The sequence below is a fragment of the Cryptomeria japonica genome, chromosome 1 (genome assembly GCF_030272615.1).
Source record: "Cryptomeria japonica chromosome 1, Sugi_1.0, whole genome shotgun sequence".
NCBI classification, from domain to species: Eukaryota; Viridiplantae; Streptophyta; class Pinopsida; order Cupressales; family Cupressaceae; genus Cryptomeria; species Cryptomeria japonica.
In genome coordinates, this window is record NC_081405.1 from 102,096,355 (window position 1) to 102,113,159 (window position 16,805).

The 16,805-nt window shown below is 41.2% G+C and overlaps 1 protein-coding gene across 2 annotated transcripts in view; it reads right to left on the reverse strand.

Moving 5' to 3' along the window:
• Positions 1-432: 432 nt before the first annotated feature.
• Positions 433-16,805, reverse strand: part of LOC131041880 (protease Do-like 7) — a 141,008-nt gene continuing 124,635 nt past the window's right edge. Inside the window, exons 16-25 of one of the 2 annotated variants that reach the window (XR_009105086.2) lie at positions 8,185-8,367; positions 7,908-8,013; positions 3,328-3,498; positions 3,044-3,123; positions 2,497-2,724; positions 2,117-2,332; positions 1,823-1,980; positions 1,623-1,734; positions 1,066-1,390; positions 433-848 (exon numbers count right to left, since the gene is read on the reverse strand). Coding sequence is in view for 1 of the 2 variants with exons in the window: in XM_057975107.2 (XP_057831090.2) it covers positions 1,211-1,390; positions 1,623-1,734; positions 1,823-1,980; positions 2,117-2,332; positions 2,497-2,724; positions 3,044-3,123; positions 3,328-3,498; positions 7,908-8,013; positions 8,185-8,367 (1,434 nt within the window). In the remaining variant the exon portion in view is untranslated. Of the gene's footprint in view, positions 1,391-1,622; positions 1,735-1,822; positions 1,981-2,116; positions 2,333-2,496; positions 2,725-3,043; positions 3,124-3,327; positions 3,499-7,907; positions 8,014-8,184; positions 8,368-16,805 lie in introns of both variants that reach the window. The other variant, XM_057975107.2, reaches the window with a different exon arrangement.

Sequence of the window (16,805 nt, forward strand, 5' to 3'; positions counted from 1 at the left end):
ATAATTTTTGCTAAATATAATATTTATTCTTTAATATTTAAAATTTAAAATTTCTTTTCTAGAATCTTCTTATATCTCCTACAGCATGTGCTCAATTAAGATATTGCGAAAATAAGCAATTTCCAAATAAATTATGACCTCATGTGTGTGTGTCACCACTTAAATTCCTTTTTATTTAAAAGCTTCAACCTCATTTCAATTTATCTTTTCTTTCTAACATTACTCATAAAATTAATATTATAATAGTAGTAGTAGTAGTAGTAGTAATAATAATAACAAGTCATATCAAGGTCCAAAAAGAGGGTTATGACATAGCTAGTGCATAATAGACCTACTAACCATAAGATGTATTTACAAACAATTTCCTGAAATAAATTTTACCATATAAAAAGCATCAAAATATAATTAAAATAACTAGAAGACTTATTAGCATAGACCAACTAATATATTTATTATGCATTGATCTTCTCTGATATAGACACACAACTTATATCTAATCATGTCCTCTTAACCAATTATAATTTGAACAGCTTCATCTCAAAACATCACTGCATTTAAGTTTAACCTTTCCTTTTGAATGTCTACTTGAAACTCATAATAACTACTTATAAATTAGTCAGATTCCAATAGTTACTTTCTTCCCCACTACCAGTGTCTAAATAAGTTCTACAGGATGAAGCCTTGACCAATGTAATTCTGATTGGAAGGACAGCTTCCAGATCTGAGCCCACAAAGCTATGCTAAGGGAGGTGCTAAGCACTCGGAGAATCAAAGTCATCATTGAAATACCAACTTGATTTATGGCATCTGGAAAATATTGCTGCCATTTTACTTTTTCTCATATGTACCTGTACAGCAAAGATTGATCTGATTGGTGTAACTGTCAACTAAATCTCAATGTCAGATTATATATTAAAGTGAACGCTCAAATTTGCATGGAGCATTATTCCAACTAATATTATCCTATTAATATTTCTCATCTAGCAGATCAAGAAAGCTATGGAATCATTGATCAGACAATGTAATTTTAAATTACACGACAATTGCTCTGAAACAAGTGAGGACCTTGAGGAAACCTCCAGATGCTATACAAACTTGGCTCCGTGCCTCCAATTGCTATGAGAACATATGCCCAGCCCTTGATTCCGTAGGAGTGGGCAATGGAGCAATGAGCTCAAATGAACAACTGAACATGGAATCATATTAGGAATCATGAACTAAAATCATCACTTAATGCCTTAATGGTCCTCCGACGCCATGCTGCAGTCTCAGGATCAAAGGTGAGTTCCCATGTAGGCCAGTAATGTAAGTCTTGCTTCAAAGTAAAAACACGAGGTTTTCCATTCAAGTGAACAGTCTTGACACGCACAAAATCCCCATGCTCCAATTCCTGGCTCATAAAGTTAAGTTTCATGATTTAGTGTACAGCCATTAAATATGTTTCAAGGCCAATTTTGGTTTTATTTTCTCAGTTCTGGTTTTGGTAAAGATATATTAGCTCTAGAGTACATATGCCCAAAGATACCATGAGAAAAATATATTTGATCAGGAATCCAAACCCATGCTACCGGCTACCTTTTACTCTATTTAAAAAAAGGAGGAGAATTACAATATAAGCATACCTTAGTTACATTTATAAATGTCTGTAGATCAGGAGTTGGTTTTCCATTGACTTCAACAATCCACTGCAAAGCATATAGTCCATATCTATGTACAGGACTGCCATGGCACCATCTATACAAACCAGTTTGCATTAGATCATTGAACATTACCACATATAGTGCAACAAAATTATGTACATTTAGCAATGGTTGTGGATTACCTTGCCACATACACTCCATGCCCTTCTTCAGGTAGAAACCCCAATGCCCGGACAGCAGAGTGTGGATCCTGAACAACAGAGCCACACCAATTTGCCATGTGTGTTGTTCCAAACCCATCTCTTACATCAGTACCCACAAGAAGCTCCAACTCCAAACCCTAATAAAACAACTTGAAACTCAGCTTCTTCCAAAACCATAGTTAAAAACAAGATTTCAATTCATTAGGAAAGACAATCATGATAAATTTTCATTTGATATGTCAAAGCAGGAAAAATGATCAATTATATATACACCTGACGAAAAACTGTCATTTTTAGATGTCCCTCTGGATCCTTGGACTCATCAAGTCGCTGACAAGCATCCTCAACATCACGGAAATTGGTTATTGGTTCCCCATCTATTGCCAATAGCATATCACCTTGCTCCAATACACGTTCTGCTCGTGATCCAGCCAAACAACCTTTTACACGCAAAACCTGTAGTCTTATAGGATCCTTCTTTATCAAAGCCTGTAGCAAGAGAGGGTGCAGCACATACAAGCTTGATTATTCATTTCAAAGAGGGTCCAGACACTAATTCAGAAACCAAAAATAAAATAGTTTTTTTAGTATATGCATTTCTTATAGAACATAAAATACCAAAAATTCATTTAGCTTTGGTTGAGAAGACATACTGTAACCCATGCATCACTCAATCCAAAGCCTCGTGCCTTTGAAAGTATAGTTGGATATAGCTCAGCTTCTAAAATGCGAACTAGTGGCATGGGCCTTTTGATCCCATTTATAGGAAAAGGTGGGCCTTCAGTGCCATTTATGATCTTATCTAATACTTGACTGATAGCATAAATGGGAATTCCTCGCACAAATTGATGATCATCTGGAGTACTGTCACCATATTTGATCTGTAAGATGTAATAAAGATAGTTTCATTAGCTTATAGTATCCTTCCAGAAGGCATCTACTAACATGTGATAGTGGTGCGCTAACCATTATATGCCTGCCTGAATACCTTGTGAAAAACAAGCAGCAAGCAGCTATTTTTTGTATAATAGCTCATTTTTCACTTCAGTGCAATATAAGCATTCTATATCATTTCCATTGTACATATTATTTAGAATTTTAGGCTTCATATTTAAGTAAAGAAAAAATTTGACCATCCATTTAAAGTGACAAGGCTGACTTAAAAAAGACAGAAAAAATAAGAACCACAAAATTGAAAACCTGGGTAGAGAAGCTGGCCCACAATGCCTGAACCCTTCCATGCTCATCTGCAAGTACACCAGAAAACGTATGCCCAAAATCTGCACAAATGGCAATCCACTAAATCAAAAAAATCTTAATTTTAACAACAATCTTGGCATTAAGTACATAAAAAGGGTTATTTAGAAAGAATAATCAAAATGCACTTTTTTCATGTTTTCTATGTGGAGTGCCTTCTACATATATTGCAGCTATGCATATCCAAAGTGCAGAAAATTTACTGATAGTTTGAAATAAAAAATTACCTGTGTCTAATTCTATGACCTCCATGTTCATGGCTCTGTGTCGAGGACAATCAGCTGCCCCAATATTCAAGGCAGCTCCTGGATTTGTAACAATTGATTTGCGTGATGTAGCTTGTAAGCTCCGACTCAAACCAACAAGATACACTGCATCACCTCTACGCAAAGCAGGTTCTATAACACATCACAGACTGCCACTCCATCAGTATGAAACACTCCTTGGAATTTCAAACTATATGCACATCAAATCTTTCCTCCCATTCAGAATGGCATAAATATTTAATAGTTTGTTCCTTCTGTTAATTATAGTTCCTCATTATCATCCATTCATTTCTAGGCATATTGATATTTGCATCACAGTTATCATTTATCTTGTAGCGCATTTATATAACTTGAAACATCTAAGAAAACTGTTTTAGTATTTGAGTATATTTTCAACGCAAAATATATTGATAAAAATATGCAACCACTGTAGGGTATACGGTTGAGGATAAAGCACAGAAACCAAGAACAGTAGGAATATATTTAGCTAACAGCTAAGATAAACATAGCAGAGCTACAGATCAGAATATGATGTACTGTTACAAGAAACAAACCATGAACTGCAAGACCCATTTTCAAGAAGACTCAAAGACAGGATAGAGTGGTAGAGCTCCAAACAATAGCATGATACCTCAGGAGGTCAGAATGAGACATTTAGGATTTCGCAAGCTGCTGCATGATCTTATAGCTAGTTCCCTTCCATATCTGCAATTCCATTCAGAGTTGGGTGACTGTCTGTGAGTGATTTATCTGGTAGAGAGTGCTTTGGGCAGGCTGATTGACCAGGCTGAAAATATTTTGGAGTTTGGCAAGAGCTATGTGATAACCACATTTCTGCGTAAGCTCTGCATATTTGCATTTATCAGGATGATCTCCAGTAACTGTCATTCAGTTTTGCTGGTACTAGCTCCAAGCAACAAGCAGCTCATTGCTGGCTACTAGACGAATATAATTTTGGAGAATGACAGCACTGAATCATTGTCTTTGACTTGTCTGACTATACCAAGACTAGCAGCCTCCAGGGTTTTTTATAGCATTGATAATTGTAGCAGATGTGATAATTAGCTCAGATTGGGCCAGACGATGACGTACATCTTTTAAAGAAGGGATTCCTGACTAATATGGTTATGGAAAAGAACCAAAATCCAATGAATAGAAAGGTTCTTGAAACCAGTACCAATGTTAGCATATTGGGGGCCTTCTTGGATGAAGTAGAAAAACGGGGTGAAGGTGCTATTTTGGGATGGGACTTGGGAAGAGGAGGTATTTATGAGAATTTGAACTAGGATCTATCGTGGGTCATAGATCATACACACTTCATTCAATAGATGAATGAAAATCAAAATAGTGGAATGGAGATAACTTCCTAAAAGGGAGAATTCTAGAGACAAAATACAAGAGAATTTAGGCAATGCTCACATTACTCTTCCTGACTAACAAAGAAGAGAGGTGAGTGCTATATATATCAGAGAAACGAGACTCACATGGACTCACACAGACTCAGCAAGTTGCGAGTCGAGACAAACCTTGTGAGTCCCAAGGGCTCAAACTCAAATTCAGCCGAGTCTTGGTGAGTCCTGTCAATTGGACTCGGTCAACGTCAACCAAGTGTTCTAAAACTCGACCATTTAAAAAAAAAAATCACAAAATTTCAATGCTTTTTTGGTTTATGACATGCCCCCAAAATATACAAGAAATATAGCATTAACTCCCCATCTTTGTCTTCAAGTCAATCTCATGTCTTCATCAAAATATATACAAGAAATATAACATTTAAGTATAAGAAAGCTTTAAGTTTTATTTCATGTATATATTTGTAGGATGTTTGAGAATGGTTTTCGATCTCTAAGAGTTATAATGCAAATTCTAGGTTTTCGATCTTATAAATAAGAAAGCTTTAAGTTTTATTTCATGTATATATTTGTAGGATGTTTGAGAATGGTTTTCGATCTCTAAGAGTTATAATGCAAATTCTAGGTTTTAGATCTTATAAATTTTTAGACTTAGTCAAATTTCAGTAATCAATAGGCTCCTATCAACATTCTCTCACTCTCTCTATCTCACTCTCTTTATCTCTCCTGAACTCTAGACTTATCTCTCTCCCTATCACTCTTCCTCTATCCCCTCTCTCTACCTCTGTCTATCTCGCTCTCTCCTCTCCCCCACAAGATCTAGCCTTCTCTCTACCTCTCTCTCTCTCTCTCAGCCTCAGACCCTCACAAGCGGTGCTACCCTCACAAGCGGTGCTACCCTCAACATCGTTTTGGTGATGCCCCCAAACCCTCATCAAACTAAAAATCTAAGCAAGTAATTGGCCAATGTTGAATCGTGATTATAAAAATCTACATGTACATATCCCTTGTTGCAAATCTCTGCATATTCATAGTTAAAAATATATTATCGTTGCTGCAACATCCAGGACCTACCTTAAACGCCTTCCTAGGAAGAATGCAAGCTCCTCTAAGCCATAGACGTCTAATTATTGTTTTCATATTTGCTTGGAACATTTGATGTCATGGATTGTTGGAATATTTTTCATTGATGTCAAAGGCTTGTTGAGTGTTTCTGGAAAGGAAGCATTTGTGTACATGTCTTTTTCTTTAGACTTTGGCTTATGTGGAGATATTCTGAGCGCATTTTATCATGTGGACGGAAAACTTATATAATCATGGAGATCATGGAGAATTTTAGAATTAATCCAATTCAGAGAACTTTTGCATGTATGTCGTATTAAGAAGAAACGCTTGTTTTAGGAAGCTGTTTTTTTTTTAAATTCTCAGATTGTTTTCAAGTGGTGCGATGATGCAAGCCGGTAGACATAAAAAATCACGAACTCAAAAATATATATATTTTTTTGAGTGTTGAAGTCTGTGTAGAGGTTCGAAAATATTCAGAGTTTATACGATGGCATGTCTTTAGATATGTGGCTGGGAAACATTCAAAGCGATTCATTTTGTTTTCTGTTGAAAAATATGAAGCTTCCTGTAGAAGGTTCGATTGAAGATTTTCAGGTTGGAGTGTTTTTTCTTTGAACGCTGGGTATCTTCTATGGTGCTGTAGGGGCTTTGGCAATTTCGGGTGGTTTGTTTTTTAAATTTTGTGGCCTCTATTTGGTTCATCATACATGTTGTGGATAAGATTGATGATGCTGCATGTTTGGATTTTCGGTGTATGAAAATGTGTGGTCTGAAAAAGTGGTGTGGTCATAAAAATATCATGAGGAGTTAGTCTTGACTTGAAGCTGTGTTCAAGAAAAAGTCATAAGGGTAAATTCATCTGGATTCTTTGAGAGACAGATTTGTGAATGTTTGAGAGTTTTCAGACTTGGTGCTCTCTTTTGTATAGGGGTTGGAGCCTCTACTGTTCACAATGGTGCTGTGAGGAGAGGTGGAGCTCTCTTTTGATTGTTGCTTTGTAATCTGGGTTGGAGCTCATTTGAAATTTATAAAAGTCTTCTAATGTCATGGTTTTTTACCCGAAAGGGTTTTCCACAAGATATCTAGTGTTTTTGTCATTGTGGTTATTCTTGTTGTGATTCTGTATGATTTTGAAAAAAAGTTATATTTCTGCAGCATTGTTTGCTTCTCAGGGATTTCATATTCCATGAGTTTTGTATACATTTGACAATATTTATATATCTAAGTGTGCTATTTCCTTCGGCTACAATTTGCATTTATGTGATTGATGTATACTTGTGTATGTGATCAAATTAGCTTCTATTTGATGATGTTATTGTGTCTTTAAGCTTTATTCAATAAAGGGTGCATGAAACAAGTTTTAAATTCTTAAAATTCTCTAATTTTCTTGGGTTTTACACTTTGTCGAGTCTTTGCCAAGTCTTCACCAAGTCCTGAGTCCAAGTCTGAGTCATGCTTAATGAGCCCAAGGCTTGTAACTATATAGCAAAACTAGTGGCATACATCCAAGAGGTGTAATAATTCCAGTTGCCCAGAATAGGGAGGAGTTTTACCTAATTGGTTGATGCCAAATTACATGGTTGCACCTACTTAAATAAAAAAATTTAAAAGCAGGTGTAAGATTCTGTTGGTGTTCGAAATAAGCGACACCCGGACCGAAGATGGACTGGTCCAAGAGGGGCCAGTAGCTCAGTGGCAGAGCACTCCAACAGCATATGGAAGGTCCTAGGTTCGAGTCCTAGCTGGTCCATGTCTCAACATGGTATCAGAGCCAGGTCCAGGCTAGGAGCCCCAAGCACACAAGAGGTGTGGCTTAAGGGGGGGTGTTGGTGTTGGAAATAAGCCACACCCAGACCGAAGATGGACTGGTCCAAGGGGGGCCAGTAGCTCAGTGGTAGAGCACTCCAGTAGCGTATGGAAGGTCCTAGGTTCGAGTCCTAGCTGGTCCATGTCTCAACAGATTCAACTACCCAAAAGTGAGTAAGAGTGACACATGTAATTGGTCACACTTTAAAAACTCTTAACAATTTTGAAATGGTTATTACTACATAAAATCAGGCCAATACATTTATAATTTCAGAAAATAAACAACATTGAATATAAAACTGCAAGCAGAGAAATCACCAGGAAGAAGTATAGCTGCACGAACGGCTGCAGCACCAGTTGAACCTAGTGCAGAAGGATCATATGCCACCAATGCATAATTGTGAACAGGGTGCAAAAAGACAACCTAGGAAAAATTTCAAATCTGATTAGTGGCATTGTCATTTCATTTCTATAAAAAGACTAATATTGTGACATTGAAGATGATCACAACATATGATTGACATGGAAACATAAAAAGCAGTTTTGAAGATATTCAAAACATAAGGTGCAATAACTCAATCAGATAGTTAGTTACCTCTGCAGGAATTTCTATTGGGTATGCAGAAAATGCCAACATGACATCTGATACAGAAATTGCAACTGTATTCTTATCAACAGCAACCAATCCCATGGTAGCAGAGTGATAAACAACCACCCCTGTGCCAAAAAAGTGTTGAGCATGAACACCATCGAGCATGGACGATGGTGGGATATGAACCTACACATTCATGATGGTATTCTGTGTGTTATAATAATATATAACGTACAGTCCCAGAAAAATAATTAACATGGAAAAGTAAAATGGGACACCAAAGTGTCTGCAACATTATATGGAATAGGGATCTTGTTTACCACAAAGCAGCTGTCTTTATTTGTAGAACTCCGTCCTTAAAATATTTAACATGCTTAAACTTCTAATATAATGGTTGGCAATTAGATAGAATAGAATATAACACTTTTGATGTCCACAAGACCGAGATGGCCTATGCAACAAGAAATACCTTTCTTTGTAATCAGTGTAATTTTCTATTTTGTTAATACTTGTACGGCCATCTTGTTTTGTTATCTGATTGTTGGTTAAAGGTAGTACACTAGTAAATAGGTTAAAAGCCAGCTACGCAATGGTCATAGTCTAACAGACAACTGTTGGCCCCTTTGGAGGAATTGCCAGAGAGGGAAGTGTGATGATTTATGTACAGTCCTCCCTAAGCTGTATTTTTTTCTGTAATTGATTACTACCTTCAAGAAAGCATCAATTGTGATATTCTCATATGATTAATTCTGGTATAAACTGTTCCTTTAATTTGTAAAACCTTGCATTGGTACTGTAGCATTTAAGTAGTTTAATGTTTAAACTTTACGTGCTCACTAGTTCAAAAACTACTTTTATGGCCAAAACAAATAGTCTCAACTCTCAAGTGCTTCATTAATAGCTTACAGAAAAATTGAAATACTCAAAGTGTTATCAAAAGCCTACAATCTCATGCTCTTATTGAAATGGAAAATCAAATAGCAAAATGTAAGAAATCAAAACAAGAAACAGAAAAGCAGGGGCCCTTGTTGAACAATAAAGAACTCATAAAAAGCATTTCATTAATGTCACAATTTAAATCTATGAAGTTCACCCCTTGACTAATAATTAGAAGCCACAACAATCTACATTTACAGCAAGGAAATTGAACTCAACATTTCAAAGAAGCATAAATAAATAGGTATGAAGACATTGGCCTGAAAACTGCAAAGAGATAAACATTAAATCAGAGTGAATAAGTTCAACTAAGAACTGAAAGAAGGAAAGCATTAATTTGCTGTGAGGCAGCTTGCATTAGAACTGTAAGAAAACAGACATCGATAATCATTGCAAGCCACAAAAAAACATGGTTTCCAGTACGGTTGTTCGTCTGAGGACTATAAAAATACATAGTATTGATTGTCATTAGGCAGTTATGCTTCAAGAAAAAGGGAAATTGGCATCTAATATTGATTCTAAACTGGCAGAATTTGAGAAATATAATATATATAGATGTCATGACATTCACTATATTTTCTAAGATCTGTTATGATAAGAAATGAGATTCATCATGAAATAGATATAAACAAAACAGATGGGATACCCTTCCAAGAGGAAAGATATGTCATTCTCTGCAATTGATACTGCATGTGTTCTATGACATTTTCATAAGAGCACCAATGACACTGTTGTGAGTAGTGCAATTGCACCAACACGTTGAATGAAACACCACAATAGGAGGAAAACACAGTGCAGATCAACAAGAGAATGGAAAGCCAGGTGCAGGATACTTCACTAAGGAGCTCAAAAATTCATTTAGAATTTACGAGTAGTAACAACATCATAGAGCAAGTATTGTGCACTGCGAACATCATAAAGTACAATGGAATTCTATCATGATTAGGCTAACTATAACTCAAGAAGCCACTAGCAAGTCCAACTATCACATTACTGAAAAAACCCACAGACGAGATTTTAACTGTGCGCATAGAATGCATAAAACCAAAAGCTTTTCCAAACGAGACAGTGCTCAGCATTGAGAATAACATATAAAGGTCAAATTATTAAAATGTAATAATAGTTAAATAATTTGATTAGGTGTAAGTTTTAACAGAAAACTTGTGGTTATATACCTGATAGGCCAATACTAAAAGTTGAATAAATATTATTTTATAAAATCAATAAAGTGACTCATTCTCAAACTATTTTCTTGTTAAAGATCAATGTGCATTTATCCTTTACACTAACAGAACCTAAAGGGATGGATCTTTTACAGAAAACTTCACTAAAAGCACTCTCGGTGTTAAAGTCCTTGACAAACGTTTGGCATAGACATAATCCTAAAGCAACCATGGAGAAGACAGAGTGTGTAAGTGTCAAAGCTGTGAAATTCAGAAGAGTGTCAAAGTAAAAACAAATTATTTCTATTTATGGCATAAAAGTGATGCCCACGTTATAAATTACAAGGGAAACCATAAATCAAAGAATGGGGCAAAAAAAATTATAATTTTCTACCAAACAAACATTATTAATGGCCTACTAATATGGTATCTTAACACTGCTTTATTGATCCAAGTATTATAGGTCAAAGAAAGCAAAACAAAACCAAAGTCCAAAGCATATCCAGGGCATTCTTGCAGATGTAATCAAACAATACAGCAATGCATGTCCTTGTTTGCCCTCTCGGGTGAATAACTTAAGGCATAAAGAACATAATGCAGAATAATGCCGTAAATATCAGACAATGTATATCAGATGTTCTATTCATAATAAGTCTCCTTTTACAAGTTACATTCCGAAGTATAAAAGGGTACCGAGGGGGTGCGAGCGCCAACCGTCGCACCGCAACTTCCACCCCTCGGTTGCCAACTAACCAAAACAATTACACATAATTAACTAATGTTATTCCCGTGTACAATAATGCCGCCAACATCATCCCCCCCAAAAAGAAAACTCGTCTCCAAGCGACTTACAAAAATGGAGATAATGCAACCTATACAATAGACATATCTGAAAGACTAGGGAGGGGGCTGAGAAAGCGTCCCTGAAGCAAAAGGGTGAGATGTCAATGTCTGGGCCGCCAAGCGGGCGCGGAGCTCGTACACCTGCTGAGTGTGTACACCCACATCCCGTTCCGCCACCAATACTTTCTCTAAAGCTGTCTTCACCATGTGTGCGGCTTCCAACAACTCCTCTTTTGTATCCACTGCCTCCGTTGCACAGACCAACCGAGTCTGCTCGGCTGCCAGACGAGTCTCTACCTCAGCCTTCGCTGCCCGGGTCTCAGCCGTCTCCGTGCGGGCCATCTCTAGCTGTGCCAACAACTACGCCCTCTCGGCTGCCCATGAGGCCTGCTGACTGGCCACCTCCTTCTCCAACGCTGCTCGGGCAACTTCCCTGACTGCAGACTCCTGCTGTGTACGCCTCAATGTATAATAGGCATCCCGGTAGACCTGCTCGATCTCGCGAACAACTGCCATCACCCGACTCTCCACAACGGGCTGACGCAGCCTCCAAGCCTGGAGCATCTCCTCTGTCTCCACAGTCAGCCACCCTTGAGACTCAAAGTAGGTAGCAAAGGCTGCCGAGCAGCCCACTTGCATAAATTGTAAGACCTGCTCTAGCTCCACCAACACCTGCTGCAATGCTTGCGTCTGGGCAGCGGCCACCACCCGCCTACCCCTCATCACCATATCAGCCATGTCAGCTAGATAGGTCTCAAGATCCTCCCCCGTCTGCGCCGAAGGCTGTGAAGTCCCTGGTGGAACGGCCACTACTGTATCCTGCTGTGAAGGTACCGCCTCCGCCACCGAAGGTGCACCATCTCCTGGTGCCTGCCCAGCAGAGGCGACCTCCCCCGCCTCGTTCCCAACTGTGAGTCCATGTGCCTCCCCTGACGAGTCATCCAAGTCGACTACCTCCGCTCTAGTCTCTCGACACGGTGAGAATACAACAGCTCCCTCCGGCTGTGCCAGTGTCATCTGAAACCGCTATGTGAGCCAGCTCTGCATAGCCGAGGTCAGCACGCATCTCCGTGACCCGAGGTGGTTCGCTGTCGTCGGCTCCTCCAACAAGGAAGCAGAAACAGTCACCACTGCGTCACTACCCACGACGTCCAAGTGCACGTGAGGCTTAGTATCCACCACCTCCGTCAGCCCCTGCTCCTCAACGACCACTACCCGATGCGGTGACTCCTCCGTCCCTAACTCTGCCATGTCCTCGGTAAGTGTCGCCGTGGTTGGGCCTGGTGATGCTCCCTGGTGCTCGTGCTGGAGGGGACCAAGTGTAACAGGCGTATGGCTCTGCCCGAAGGCCGGAATACAAGTGTCGCCCACTCCAGATGATGGCACAGGCGTGCCCATCGATAACAGGGGTGGGGCAAACAGGACTCGTACAGGCTCCTCCGTCGCCTGGCTGCTATCGTCCTCCTCATCTTCTGCCTCTGAATCCTCCGCGCTGCTGGAATCCCTCCCGCTATCAGGCTCCCCTAAGGCCGAGGCCCTATCTACCGCCCGTTTCTGCTTCGCGGAAGAGTGCCCAATGTCCAAGTGCCTCCAATAATGTATTGGAGGCTCTCCTGCTGTCAACGGTCCCTGCGGCCATACCTCCAACTCGTCCTCCGGCACTGCTTCCCGCGTGGCCTCCAGGAATAACCCTATAGCGTAGTGAGGCATATAGAATGTGCAATGCTGGAGCATCAAAAACTCATACATACGCTCTGCCAGTAATGCGGCCCAGTCATATACGATGCCATTCATCAGCCCATTCATCAGCATAATCTGAGGGAGGGCAATGTCCGACGCCCTACCCGACCCTATCAATCTGCTCTTGATGACATCCATAATGCATCTCCAGTGGCCCTCTGCAACAAAAGTCTTACGGATTCCGCGACCCTTCATGGCTCTAGCCACACTGTCCAACTCTGCTGTCGTCAAGTTCCGGGAGACTAATTTAATCCACCACTCCTCCTCCAGCATCATCTTTTTGGCCTTCAAGTCTATTTTCTTGCCCTGGCTACCTAGAATGCCGAATACCCTCGTGAAATCCCCTACTTTGAAGGATATAGTAACATCCCTCTGGAGGTATTCAAACGTGCTGGTGCATGTATGCTTGTCGAAGGTGTCCACCATGAAGCGTAGGGCACCCTCGTACTCCCGGATAGGGAACACGGGCATCCGAACAGCCCACTCTCCTTGTGCCTTACAGAGGTTTTTCTTTACCAGGGCATTATCGGGGGTGTCCTGCCACCATTTCCGGCATTCCAATCCATTCAGGCCTTCAAAAGTAACATTCTGTGGCGTCATTGTGTTTTTCGCACTTATAGTAGCCTGTGGTGCCTTCTATTTTTGCTTTTGTCGGGCACTGGCATCCATGGTGCCGCCTGCAACACGTACTCCTGACGCTAAAATCTTGATATTGCTATCCCTATCCCTCTGGCTGCTACTGGAAGAAGCGTGCAACTGTTTCTTCCAACTTCTTTTCCCTACTGAATCCATCAATCTCTGTATAACAGATTTCCTGTAAAAAAAATTGTACCGTCTTAGGCACCTTCGTAACGACCTCCTTTTTCGTGCGGCTGCTTGGTCTACCTGTGGCGGTCCTTTTTCCCTTACGTGGCTGTGTGGTTTACTTTTGGCGTGGCTGCATGGGATTGTGCAGGCTTGGTCTCCTTTTTTTTTCTTCCCTTTTTGGCTGTTGTGCGTAAACCTTGATGTGCGTGTTGCGTGGTCGGGCTGTGCAGTGTGCGGCGTCTTCCTCTTCCTTTATCCCTTGCTGTGCGTGGTGGCCGGGCTGTGCGGTGTGTGCAACGTCTTCTTCTTTCCTCGCGTCGCGTGGTGGTCGACTGTGCGGTGTTGTGCCCTCGGCGGTGTGCGGTGTTGTGCGGCTTCTTCCTTGTTGCGCGGGGGTGTTTTATTGTTCGCCGGCGGTGTTTTAATCTTCCGCGGGCTGCTTGCGTCGACCACCTTCGATGGCTTCCACCTTCGGTGGCCCCACCACACGGTGGTTCCACCTTCGATGGTGGCCACTTTTTTTCTTTTTTTTTTTTCTTTTTCTTTCTCTTTTCTTTTCTTTTCTTTTTTTCTTTTTTTCTTTTTCTTTTTTTTTTTCTTTTCTATCTTATTTTATTTTATTTTATTTTATTTTTTTTCCAATTTTTAGCGGACTGACTGACTGGAGGGTCCTGGTTCCCTCTGTTCATGATAGACCTTTAATTTTGACCCGTTGACTGCGTCTAGTATCTCCTTCCCGTCCAACATCCACAACTTAATCGCCTCGTTCGTATTGACCTCGCGTATCCGGAAGGGCCCTAACCATCGGACTTTGAATTTCCCCGGTTTAATTTCGTTCTTCCCGTTGAATTTCAAAACCAGATGTCCGGGAGTAAACTTCATTCGCCGGAGATGCTTGTCGTGCCACACCTTCCATCTTTGCTGGGTTGTCTCTGTCGCCCACTGAGCCATCATCCTTCGTTCGTCCAATTTGTTCAAAGCGTATAGTCTCTCCCTCAGGCTTTCCATGTCGCCAAGTCGATTATCGATGGCAATCCGTAGACTCGGCACCATGAATTCAACTGGCACCACGGCTTCTTGTCCATACATTAGCTGGAAGGGAGTCTATCCAGTAGTTACCTTGTAAGTTGTTCGATATGCCCAGAATACTGACGGTAGGCGTTCCTCCCAATCATCCTTCTCCACTCCGCAAGACTTATATATCACCGACATTATTATTTTATTGGTCGCCTCGGCCTGCCCGTTCGCCCGTGGATAGTAGGGGCTTGATAAGGAGTGGAAGATTTTAAACTCTGTTGTCAGCAATCGGATTATGTGATTTACAAAATGGCCTCCTCTGTCACTCGTCAGTTGGATTGGAATCCCATACCGCATAATGATGTGTTCATACATGAATTTTGCTGTATTGACCGTCGAATTGTCGGGTAAGCCCTGTGCCTCTACCCACTTGGTCAAGTATTCTATTGCCACTATAATGTATCTACATCGTCGAGCTCTACTTGGTTTTAATGGTCCGACGAAATCCAATCCCCATCTCTCAAACAGTTCCTGGGCATTCGATGGGTTGAGGGGCATAAAATCCCTTTTTAATGGCCGTCCGACCCGTTGGCATGTATCACAGCTTGTTACCCACTCCCTGGCGTCATTATGTAGTGTCGGCCACCACAGTCCTGCCAACAAAACTTTCCTCGCCGTGGTGTCGGGCCCCATGTATCCACCTGCGGGCCCTTCATGTGCTTCTTTCAAGACGCCCGAAATTTCCTCTTCTAGGACGCATCGCCGTAGGATTTGATCGGGCCCCATTTTATACAATAGGCCATTAATGAGTTGGAATGTCCTGCTCCTCAGTACCAGTTTCCTTCTTTCTCCTGGTGGCATCTCCCTCGGGAACTGTGATGTCGACAAATATTCCCCCAAGCTTGCGTACCAGGCGGGGAGAACCGCGATGCGAAATGAGTGAGCGTCTGGAAAATCTTCATTCACACCTTCGGCTAGTTCTCCTGACTGGATTCTCGACAGCTGGTCGGCTATCACGTGGCTCTTCCCAGGTCTTACTATAATGTTGAATGTAAATTCCTGCAGCAGTAGCAGCCATCGGCTGATTCGTCCTTGGATAATTGGCTTGTTTACCAGATACATTAAAGCCTGGTGGTCCACATAAAATGTGAATGGGGTGGCGACCAAGTAATGTCGAAATTTCTGGACGGAGTACACCATCCCGAGGGCTTCCCTTTCTGTGGTGCTATAATTTTTCTCTAGCTTCGACAGGGGTCTTCTTGCAAAGTAGACTGGGTGATCTAGCCCGTGGTCGCCAACCTGCGCCAGTGTGGCCCCTATGGCAAAGTTGGATGCGTCAACGTGTACGTGGAACTCTTTGTCCCAGCCAGGATATGTTAGGATTGGCGCACCCACCAACCGTGACTTCAGTTCTTGGAAGGCCTCCTCCTGAGCCGTCCCCCATATATACCGTTCACCTTTCCTTGTCAGCTTGTCCAAAGGGCAGGATACTCGAGCAAAATTTTTGATAAATCGCCTGTAATACCCTATGTGTCCTAGGAAGGATTTGACTCCCGTGACATCTGTGGGTGCCTCCATTTCTACTATCACCCGAATCTTGTCTGGGTCAGTCTTGAGTCCAGCCTTACACACTGTGTCCTAACAGCTTCCCTTGAGGCACCATGAATCTGCATTTCTTGGGGTTTAGTGCTAGGCGAGCTCGCCTGCATCTCTCCATGCATTCGCCAAGTGTGGCCAAATGTGTATCTTGGTTGCTGTAGATAGACCAGTCGTCCAGGAACGCCCTAAAGTTCCCTACTGACATCTTTTCAAATATGTGAAGGATTATCCGTTGAAAGGTCGCTAGTGCGTTGCATAATCCGAACGGCATTCGATTATACGCGTACACGCCATCCTCCACTATGAAGGTAGTTTTTAATTTGTCTTCGTTGGCGATGGATATCTGGTTATACCCAGAAAATCCATCCATGAATGAATAAATTTCATGACCAGCCACTTCCTCCAAGATGCTATCCGTAAATGGTATTGGAAACGGGTCTTTTATGGTGACCGCGTTAAGGCATCCGAAATCCATGCAGATTCGTATCTGGTTTGCCTCCTTTTTAAGGGATATCACTA